At 33.9% G+C, this 12,656-nt stretch overlaps 1 protein-coding gene across 1 annotated transcript in view; it reads right to left on the reverse strand.

Annotated features, from left to right (window-relative positions):
* Window positions 1-12,656, reverse strand: part of LOC144357007 (G protein-coupled receptor 83-like) — a 48,471-nt gene that overhangs the window by 14,275 nt on the left and 21,540 nt on the right. The window contains exon 2 of the mRNA XM_085493764.1: window positions 918-1,325. Within this exon, the coding sequence (XP_085349890.1) occupies window positions 918-1,325 (408 nt within the window). The remainder of the gene's footprint in view (window positions 1-917; window positions 1,326-12,656) is intronic.

Consider the following 12,656-nt stretch of genomic DNA (forward strand, 5'->3'; position numbering starts at 1 on the left):
CGATTACACATACCTGTAAGTATCATTTGATAAGACACGCGTCTGCAATGCAATACAATACTACACTGGAATTTGTCTTCGAATAACGGTCAAATAATACAGTATGCGCTCATTCTTGGGGCATTTTTATAAACTAGCAAATAACTCTGAGATAAAATATTTACTAGACAATTTATTTGAAGTGTTCGTTATTTCTCGTGTGCGCTGACAAATACAAAATTGTTTTGTTTTTTCATGCAATAGAACGGTTCTTTCAGCAGTACCGTTTCATATCGACAAATATCATTTACTACATCTTACAATGAAAATATAGTTCAACAGTAATAGGACGTGTATGTCGCTTGTTTGGACTTGGCAAAAAATATTTATGATATTAATTGTAAAATGTGTATTTTTTAAATATATAAATACGACTCTTAGACATTTTAAGCAAATGGCTAAGTGGCTGCTGCAACGGTCTAATGATTGAAATCAAATCCTACCTGGGACAGGCAGACTCCTACCCTGCACGAGTGTGCCACCCACGCAATAGGAAAGCCAGGATAAATGCCTGCGTTCCATTGTGGAGGCGAGCTTATGACAATGCGTCTGATGGTTTTCGACTTCAAGCATGTCTGCTGGGCGCCGAGTAAGCTGATCGAATTGTCGTTATGTCATTATGATAAATAGAAGGACAGTAACACAGTCTTGTCACAGAGCTCTTACTCGAATTGTGCCTTATGTGACTGAACGCACCGAATGTATCTTTACTACTTTTACAGTCATGTCGCATCGCTACGATACGTTTTCTGCGATAGAAAACACTATATGTGTTTTTAGCACTATCAGTAACACTACCAATTTTCAAGTATAAAAAACAAACACCGTCTAACACAAACATATTTGTATAAAAACTACGTGATTACATATCGAGTTACCTTTTTCTTTGAAGCTTTGTGTTTTAAATCAGCATCTTCATTCATTGTATTTCCCGGCATTTCTCGCCACCACATCAACCATGCTACTTTCGCGTATAGAAGCGTGATCACAAGAAATGGCAGCAAGTACGTGATCGTGAATATGGCCATCTCGTAAGCGACTGGATGGATTCCAAAACTCTCCAACATCTCTTCGCATCCTGTATAAATTTGTCCGTCCATGACGAATTCTTCAGTTCTTACGACTATAAGTTGAAATAGGCTAACCAGCATAGCCACTGTCCAGATGAGTGTGATCACAACTCGTTTACGTGGATGACCTCTATGGGTGTTCAATGGTTTAACAACTGCGCTGTAGCGATTTACACTGATAACAACGAGAGTGAAAATACTCACCATGACGGAAACCTGTGGGGAGAAAGCGACAATGAAAAAAACTTGCAGCAAACAAACTGTTCACCAAATATGTGCCCCTAACTAATACACGGAACCATGACAACCGAGCATAAGGATAGCATGGGTATTTCAGATGTGTATCCCAAAGCTAATCATATAGACATTACTTCATGGCCAATACTTATTTTAAACACATGCTGTAAGTGAATTTAATTTGGTTATTCAATATTCCTCACATATGATAAATATAGTCGCATTGATTCTGTGTTGTTGGATATGATTTTTCCAATGTTGAATAATATATATACAACCAAGTTAAAGTCAAGATATATTATGCATATAAGGTAACTAAAACCTCAAATAAATCCGCCCACAAAATCTAACCTAGTATCCCAAACGCATTATTGCCGAGATATTGCCCATGTCCCTTTGATGTAAACGAAAACATCACGCATATTATGGATTTATTGGATTCGCAGCATTTTGTGTAAACATCAAAAGAATCGTTTTCATTTAATTGCTGCTATAAAAATCTAATTTCTACTTTCGTTCTTAATTTACGGGTTGTATTAAACAATAATAATTGGGATGGTAGGTATTCTTTTAGTCTATTATGTATTTGCTGGTAGTGCGAGTAATAACAAACACAATAATAATACAATAAAATACATTATCTGACATAAAACAAATACACACATACACATAATACCCACGATTTTAATCAGGTTTGAGAACCACGTTAGTCATTCAGCTAGTCATTCATAAGGCCAGGTATAACTGATGATTAGTTATGAGTATGCTTTATATATATATTGTAAATGTTGTCACAGAGAATATATAACGCAATAAGGCACTTTGATAAGTCTATGGTATTTCACTTTCTAAAATCTTACATAAAATTACAAATTTGTTAACAATTTATCAAATTTGCCGGGTGATCTCTCAACCAACTTTTGAAAACAGTACTTCAGTTCGTAGGTAAAAAAATAAAAAGACCAACATTCAAAATGTTCGTTACTATTTTACCCATATTGTTCATTTGTGTCACTATTAGTTCTCTCCATTCAAACAATAAATTGCAATACGTCGAAATACATGTATGGCTTGAATTGTTTTGTTGCATTCGCAAAGGAATATTTTTTTGATGTACGATTCTAAGTATGCCAAGTTTTATTAGTTCACCTACACCATTCTGCCTTATTTCCTCAGAGGATATGTTCAACATTGGAAAAATCATATCCAACAACACAGAATCAATTCAAACAAACTGTTCACCAAATATGTGCCCCTAACTAATACACGGAACCATGACAACCGAGCATAAGGATAACATGGGTATTTCAGATGTGTATCCCAAAGCTAATCATATAGACATTACTTCATGGCCAATATTTATTTTAAACACATGCTGTAAGTGAATTTAATTTGGTTATTCAATATTCCTCTAATATGATAAATATAGTCGCATTGATTCTGTGTTGTTGGATATGATTTTTCCAATGTTGAATAATATATATACAACCAAGTTAAAGTCAAGATATATTATGCATATAAGGTAACTAAAACTTCAAATAAATCCGCCCACAAAATCTAACCTAGTATCCCAAACGCATTATTGCCGAGATATCGCCCATGTCGCTTTGATGTAAACGAAAACATCACGCATATTATGGATTTATTGGATTCGCAGCATTTTGTGTAAACATCAAAAGAATCGTTTTCATTTAATTGCTGCTATAACAATCTAATTTCTACTTTCGTTCTTAATTTACGGTTTGTATTAAACAATAATAATTGGGATGGTAGGTATTCTTTTAGTCTATTATGTATTTGCTGGTAGTGCGAGTAATAACAAACACAATAATAATACAATAAAATACAATATCTGATATAAAAAAAAATACACACATACACATAATACCCACGATTTTAATCAGGTTTGAGAACCACGTTAGTCCTTCAGCTGGTCATTCATAAGGCCAGGTATAACAGATGATTAGTTATGAGTATGCTTTATATATATTGTAAATGTTGTCACAGAAAATATATAACGCAATAAGACACTTTGATAAGTCTATGGTATTTCACTTTCTAAAATCTTACATAAAATTACAAATTTGTTAACAATTTATCAAATTTGCCGGGTGATCTCTCAACCAACTTTTGAAAACCAACCAAAATTTTCGTTACTATTTTACCCATATTGTTCATTTGTGTCATTATTAGTTCTCTCCATTCAAACAATAAATTGCAATACGTCAAAATACATGTATGGCTTGAATTGTTTTGTTGCATTCGCAAAGGAATATTTTTTAGACGTACGATTCTAAGTATGCCAAGTCGTATTAGTTCACCTACACCATTCTGCCTTATTTCCTCAGAGGATATGTTGATCAAGAGCGTGTATATTTGGCACAATATTGACGGAACATTTGCAGACAAATACAATAAAACGTACAACATTTATCTGGTGAAAAGAAAAGTGGTGCTCAATAAACTGAAAAGAATAGTCAGAACTCATGAAGTAATGTTGCTACATAAATACCGTACGTATATGGAATTGTTTTGCATAACCAGTATAGCCATCCACGTGTCTAATATATAAGCGAGAAATCAAACATGAGGAAACTCACAAAGTCTTGAAATCTAGACAACTACATGCAAGCTACCAGGATTGAACTGGGCAAATATATAAAAGACACAATAGTTGGATTAACTAAACTAACAAACAGGTCACCGATTCTAAATTGTCAATTATATGTCTCAACACTTTATTATCGCAGTATAGAAAATTCATATTGCCTGCAATGCTTAATCATGTCTATAGCCTCGTAAAATAAGAGTGTTTTGTACCAGGAAATAGCACTTAAAATATATTGATATTATGCATATATATGGGTATGACAGCTTAATTGAAAAGCTAAACTTTCACATCGACCCTCGTTGTAATTCATATGTAACTCTATTCTCTGGACAAACTGACCTCTAAGCAGGCTTGAGCAAACATGACAAACTCCCATTCACTGTAGTCATGACAAGGTTTAATTAAAATTTTACCCCTAGAACTTTGCAAACAGAAATAACGCACTGTGAGTATTATGTGACAGGAATCAATGATTTATCAAGATATATCAAATGTTTGTAAATGCAGATGCAACGTGAATACCTCATATAATATGTGCATTCAATTATATCAAGCGTGGACTCCGAGATATATATCGCGGGCAAATAACATTGTCATATTTCTGTCATAATAAAATGTTATATTTATTTAAAACTATTCGGTCAACGTTTTATTACCGATTTTTGTTTTAGTAATAAAGCGTTTCATAGATAACATTTTACTGGTATCATTGCTGTCAATAACCGTGACCGCCACGGTCTGGTAAACAGAAAGCAAATTAAACACGCCAAAACGTCACCGATGACTTTATTCATTCGCCATAGTGAAGCCATGGCGAGTCATACAAACAAAATTACAACGGCAATAAAGGCAATCCCAATTTGCAAACGTGAACGTCGCATTTTTTGACTGCCACATGAAATCATTACTTCTCTCATTCATAATAGAATTTAACGACACTGAGACCATCTGCGTTCGAACATTAAAAGTTAAATCATGCATTTGGAAATGGGAAATGATTTTCCTAAGAATCTATAGGTGTTATATTCATACCAGTTCATGAAAATAAATATTGTGGTATGATAACTTTTTGAAATATGGACAAAAATGCACATTTGTATTGTTATAAAAACTTGAATGTGTATATGTCTTATTGTGGCATGTACTTTCTGTGGCTCATTTACGGAAACATAACCCGAGATACAATTCAGCTTGGAAGTTTATTGAGATTTATGTTACGATTGGATACTAATACTTGTGAAATATAATGACTCGATGATATTTATGATTATGTTGTTTTGACTTATGTCAAATTAACAATATTATTCATGCTTTGATACAAAAAACATAAGTCATCGCAAATTTAGTTACCTGAACAATTTGTGTTCGATAACGTAACAAGAAAATGATTTTGATAATTTTTTAGGATTTATTAATCTGGATGCAACGGTTCTATACAATATTTTATCTAGTGCGGGTATACACAAAATATCTGAATGAAGCGAAAACTAAATATTTCAGCAAAACTATGCATGTGTGCTTTAATCTTCGAAGGTAAGGTATTTCAAGTCACTTGAAATAATAATAATGATTTTCGTCTTTTCTTCGAACAAATTAAATAAATATTAATTAATTTCAACACATTTATACCTATGGATATACATAAGTATGTCTACTTTCCATAATTACCTTGATGTAAATACGTTTTTGCTAGGGAGCGATCGGAGTTCCTGTAACACCAACTCGCATTAAATTCAACTTCACGTAAACCAGTAGATTGTGTTCTCTTACATCACTTAAAACAAAAACGCGCCACAACAATTGAATTGTGTTTACCACGCAGGTTTAGAGTAGGGATTCTGCTAGGGTATAATGAACATTGGCTAGCCAAGATATTATTATATGTTCTTATGTGAAACACAGAATGAAACGTGGCTGAATGATTCAAATCAGGGCTTTTTGAATATGGTAGTACTGTTTGCTATACTATTTCACATATGCAAGCCATGATATATTTGTCGAACGTAATATTGCCAGCTCATTGAAGATTGAATTGGTTTGCCATACTGCTTGAATGCATAGTTTGGTTTTGGATAACATCATTTTCAAGAGGATGGATTTCTATATACTGGCACATGCTATTGTATTATAAGTGATATCAACCAAAATAATGTACCTGTTCAAGATATTATTACGCTATGAATATAGACTCATATTTGAATCTCGTGACATTTATACGGGGGGGGGGGTCGATCATACAAATACCGTCATCGAGTTAGTTTCTATTGATTGGTTACAGTCATCAATGGTTTGCTTGATATCGCCGTAAACTGTCAAATATTCCTGTATACCTTCATTTTACCACAACACGAATTTCACTGAGTGATATCCCCGTGGACTTAACTATTGATCAAATATCTATTCATTCAACTATTTCCGTACCGCAAATGAACGAGTTTCCTGTCTTAGTCTATGTTTTCCCATGATTAACATTCCGCAAAATGCGCCAGTGGCTGGTTTCAAATAATTGTTGATGGTTTTTGATACACTCGTTTATTTATTTTGCTTTCAAATTTATTAGCAATATTACTGTTAAACAGAAACACGATTTGCCGAGGTATAGTGTTGAGTCTATGACCGAATAAACGGACCAATGGCTGGCGAAGACGTTTGTGAATACCAGGTTAACGATCGTTGAATTGTTCATTTATAGTGAGTAGTATTTAATTAATTTGCCTGCAGTAAACGAACAAGCAGCCATTTGGCTGATATAGCTCGGCTGTTTCAGATATATAATAAACAAGAAATTCATCATTTTAGCAATTTTCAAGAAACTGCGAATTTTCACTGAACGGAGATTATCGAGGTTTTCGACACTAAATCAATTGATATGATAGAGAAATGAATAAAATTCATTCAGACGGTGGCCTATTCAAGGTACCTGCAAATAAAATAACAAATAATCAATCCAGTAGTTTTCCAAAAGGCGTCAAAAATAGAATTTGTGTTACCAAGGTGCCCACATATAACATATTTAGGCAATTGGACTATGAATAAGTCAAAAAACAAAATAAAGAATTTGCACGGATCTGAGAGAGACAATTAAATGTATTGAGTATGCAAAGTTGTATACGACAGTTATACGAACTTTGCCGACAGCGGAGCTAATTAAGCAAGGATCGACTCAATATGGGTGGCCATAATGAACCTTAAAAAACTCCAGGGGGTCACCTTAATTTAGTTAACAGTACACAAATACAAGCGTCATTTATTTTAACTTTTATACTTTTTATTAACCTGTTATCGTTTTGTTTTTTGTTGATCCTAAATAGTATCAAAGTATTACATTAACTACGTGTTTAGTTTTACAACATTGTACATTTGTGCAATAAACACATTTTTATCTTATAACATCCACGCTGAAATGAACATGTGTTGTATGTATTAAGTAAACACGTGATCTGCATTCAAATATACAGAAACAAATTGCGCTAAAAAATACAGCCATGCGTGTGTACCCAACCAGTAAAACACTTAGAAATATTAAAGGTAATACAAATTCTTGATATATTGATGGATGAAAGGTGAGATCAAGTAAAACACAAGGAGCAAATGAACAGACGAGTAGCCATGGAAACGATGATGATTTCCACCTTAGCGTTAACCCTGTTCCAATGGTTATTGGAATGTGGTCAAATACTCACAAAACAGCTTTCATAATGCTAAATCGAAAATCAGTCACATGAGATAACTCTCAAAAAAAAGTTATAATTGTTAAAAGTGTACCTCGGCCTCCGCCATTTTTGTTCTAAAAATAACTCAATAGATTATAGTGACGGTGTAATATTTGTATTACAATTAATATAATGCTCTTCTCCTTTACATGGCTGATACAATGACATTTATGTGTGCATCTATTTTTGATAATGTATTGATACAATATTAACTTGGATTTTAAATAGTTGTGGTCATATAATAAAGAAACTAAAACAGTGTTCCTATTAATTTTACATGTTTACTAACTTTATAAGAAAAGGATAATATTAACTGTATTAAAGGTAATAATATAGATAAATGTGTCTTCTTTTTTCTCATGGGGTGAATGACTTGGTCAGTGTTGTTTGTACAACCTCACGAAGACTTTGTAAAACTAGTTCAACTAGTAATAGGAATTTTGCCAAATTGGTATGTCAAACTAGTTTGGAATCTAATGAATCAGCTCGCCTCACTGACTTAGGCTATAAATATACCTGTCGGTGCTTACAAAACAATCAGCCCTCTAATCAGCCTACAATGTGTCACAATAAATCGTGCTGATTAAAACGTTAAACACTATCTCTGATCCCAGGCCCACTAACCAATGTACAGTTCAATGGTACCTACGATGCTATGGATATTGAAAAAACAGGATAATGATACAGGCAACAGACTGAGTAAAAATTTCGTAATTTTGTCTTTAAGGTAGCGAGACTATTATTTGTGTTGAAAATTACGATTTTCACATTTATTTATTAATTGATGAAATGCACCATAAACTTTCATATGATAAAGTCAATATAACATAGAATGTCATGTAAGTTGGTTAAAATATAGATTTTCTGAAGGGAAGCAAGGCAGCCTCAGTAGTGTTTTCCAAAATCAACAACACAGGTTTAATCTGTGTGCCTATAAGTTTCAAAGATAAACTCAAGACAAAGCAATGTTAGGATGTGTTATCAGTAGCTATCTGACACACAATGAGTGTTTCCAAACATTTGAGTGGTTTGTCTCCGCCCCTGTTTGTTTCACAGATTAGTCATTTGCATATGAATGTGTCAGACACAAGGTCACACAGCCACTGGAAAAAAATCATTGATTTTGGTGTTTTCATATGCCGAATTTATCCAATTATAGCTATCCCATTCCTTTATTTTTTTGGTTTCCAATAGCCTTACACATTTGGATGTCCCTACACATGGTAAAACAGACCTTGATGGGAAAACAAATTGATTGTGCCGATAAACAAGCTTGAAAATCTTTGCTGTTACTTCATGGACGTTTTCTAAGAGTTTATGTTTTTCAAAATACAAGGTCTTTAACAAAAAATAACGTATACTTATTGTCGTCGGATTAACACCAAATTTTCACAGCTTTAAGGTGACAATGAGAGGAACTTGAATGTGTCCAGACAAACTATTTCATCGATTATTTACCAACGAGTTGTGGTTTGAGTTGGGGGCAATGCGACTAAAACAGTAATTGAAATTCAGGACACTATTTTTTAAAACGCATTGCTTGAATAAAACTAACCAGACACATTCAATTTACCAGACTATTGAACAACTAGGAAAAGTGAAAAAAATACTTCATATCGCCAGCATAAATGCGTAATTATTTTTTTTACAGAAAAAGTAATTTTTCACCTTTGATTGAGTAACGCGTCGTAGATTGCAGATACGGGCATGCAAAATACACTTGTGAAAAGCTTGAAGTCTGGCGATTCTAAAAATATATACTTTCCCGGGTCTATTTGTAGTCACATTTAGCTACAATTAGAAGATGAAAACAAGTATGCAAATAATAGTCCCGCTACCTTAAAAGGTATGAAACTAAAATAGAAGTGATGAGAAAGTTGTCAAAAAAGAGTAAACATGGCAACGAATAATTTGTATGCTATGTTGATGTCTATGAAATCAGTTGACTCATCATGTTAGGAACAATTTATGTAAGAGGATTTTATTTGAGAAAATGGAAGCTTGATAATGATAATTATGTCTGAATCAAAAGGCAAGGGTAAATATATCAAATGAATCGACAGAACTATATGAAATTGGAAAGAGGAGGGGGTCAGGCAAGACTGCTTATTATCAGCAACTCTATTTTCACAATATACCCGGGGAACATAATTATGGTGACAATAATGAGCAGATTAAAGGGCGGTGGTTGTCGTGCCGCGCATGTGCGACATTTGTGTTGATAATTTTCGGACAATTCAAATTCTGCTAATAAAATACCTGGACGTGACGTACACTAAGTACCATCGATGATTGTTTCAATACCTTCCAATCACCAAAGAAATTACCTAGATATTTACATGTGACTTTATTGCATCTACAACGGTCGTCTAGGAAAGTGTCTGTCCCTTGGCAATTGCCTACCTGGTGCAGGAGTTAGGTGTATGTAAATATCTTGTGCCCGCTATAATGCTTGGTCACATCGCAGTTTGTAGTTGGTCTGCGCAACAGTCAAAAATCCCCATCTTTGTTTATATGAGACCCATAAAGACCCTTTAAAAGACGCGGACAATGTATAACAGATTTCAAAATTATGTTGGAAAGCACAGAAGAAGCATTACAAATAATAATGAATGAGATGAGAAATGTAGCAACAGAATATGCTATAAAGATACACTTTCAAAAGACAGGAGTAATGAAGCTCAAATCAGGGGGTGTGGGGAAAACATAAAATCACTATATTGCTGGTATGATTGAAATATCTTAATCTACTAACTTGTTTTAACTTTTTACCGGAAAGTGGCGGATGTGATAACAACATTAAAACTAGAAAGAACTTTTTATCAGAAATATACTTTAAAAAAGAATGATCGAGATCTAAGTTTGTAGTGTTTTTGTTTGTTTCGTGGTCTCTCCAGAAGACACATATAAAGAGCTTTTTCTATGTGGGCTTGGAGGATAATTAAAAAGTTTCAAAATGATTGATAATCCGGCGTTTATTTCTATTTATATAGACAGATGCGCTCGTTGCAGTGTTTGACATTGTGTAAGCGACGAAATGCTGCAAACAAAACACAATTCAAGAGTTTTGCAAAATAAAAACAATACAACATAGACATCTATTATACAAATTCACAACACACACCAATAATTATGGGAGCCAGCATATACTTTGGAAGCTCAAGTTTTGTGACTGTGTATTCTGCCATATATATTTAATATTGTACAGTTATTACAGATAATGCAAGAAATAATTTTATTTTACATATTTTACGTAAAGATAGTTCGCTAAAACAGTAATTGAAAGAAAAAAACAAGAGAGAGAAAAAGACCGAGAAGGAAAACTTAGCTGGAATATAAGTATCCTATTTCCTAGAATGCTTATTGATTGTTTGTCTTCTCTACTGTAAGGTTCAGTTCAATAGTTTCTTGTGTATTTACAACAATTGTAATGATGACTTTGATGCTATGGATATTGAAACACAGGGTAATAATACAGGGAACAGACTGAGTAGAAATCTCGTAATTTTGGTTCTAATAGGTATGAAACCAGGATAGTAGTGATGAGAAAGTTGTCCAAAAGGAGTAAACATGGCAACGAACAATTCGTATGCTACGTTGATGTCTATGGAGTCAGTTGACTCAGCACTTAATGTAATAGGATTTGATTAGAGAAAATGGAAGCTTCATAATGATAATGATTATTATCAAAAAGCAAAGGTAATAACATGAAATGAATCGAGATAACTATGTGAAATTGGAAATAAGAGAAGGTCGGGCAAGAATGATTATTATTAGCAATTGTATTTCCTAATATACTGGAAGAAAATAATAAGAAGATTAAAAGGTGGTGTTGTCGCGCCGCGCATGTGCGACATTTGTGTTGATAAACATGTTTTTATAATGAAAATCACGACGTACCATCGTTGATTTGTTCAATACCTTGAAATCACGAAAGCAATTATCTAGTTACAGCAGGCGCAAGATATTTACATACACCTAGCTCCCGCATCCGGTAGGTAATTACCGGATGAAATTCAACATCTTCAAAGAAAGTTGGTTACAACTTTCAAGTTTCGGTTCAGTAGTTTCTTGTTTTCGTTTTATAATTATTCAACTATTTCACTTCGAAGTACACAATTCTCACTGCCTCGTTAGAAGTACACTTCTAAATTGACTAGCGTATTGTGAGCGTTTGTACAATTCTGTAAAGATTATACTTAGCTCCGGGATTAGCTATTTTTTTTATTCATTCACAACACTTTCTGTGCAACGACATGATTCGTTACTACGATCAGCAGCTTACACACGTTTGAAATATTTTCGTTTCATGCCCTAACATACCTGAGACCAATTTTGTTATCAAAGTTGATATCAAATATTCGATCATTCAACCAGTCATGCATTTGTAAGTTCACTCCTGATATCAATCATCTAATTTTAACAAGTTAGGATCGCAGCTACATTAATTGTTGCGATACCATTCATACATATCAGTGGTAGTGTATTGCGTCATATACAAGTACCTATGGTAATCAAATGTTGCATGTAGCGTTATAGACAATTATTAAAAGCATTCAGTGATTGCCCTTTGAGAAATATGCCATCAGCGCCAATATTACCAATAGCAATCAAGGGTCGTATATTATGTTATATGCAAGTACAAAAGTAATCAGTGACAGAGAATAGCGTCGTAGACAAGTAACTGCAGCAATCAGTTGTATTCCCAGGTCCTGTATCATCAAAAGGGCATTTGTTCTGTCACAGAAGAAGCAGTACGTGTGTGGGGAAAACTCATCAAACATAAATTCCAGGACTAATTTAATGATATAATACAATCGAATCCAATCCCTTAGTTCACGATTTTACTTGACAAGGAGCAGGTAGAAAATTGTGTTCACCGTGAATTGTTTAAATTACGTTGCAGGCTGGAAAAAGGTAATAATTTGTTTGCGGGATTTGATATTGCGTCACGACATTGCCTCTGACGACCTCAGTCATTTCCCT

This window comes from Saccoglossus kowalevskii, chromosome 19, assembly GCF_978046115.1.
Source record: "Saccoglossus kowalevskii chromosome 19, keSacKowa6.1, whole genome shotgun sequence".
In the NCBI taxonomy this organism is placed as follows: Eukaryota; Metazoa; Hemichordata; class Enteropneusta; family Harrimaniidae; genus Saccoglossus; species Saccoglossus kowalevskii.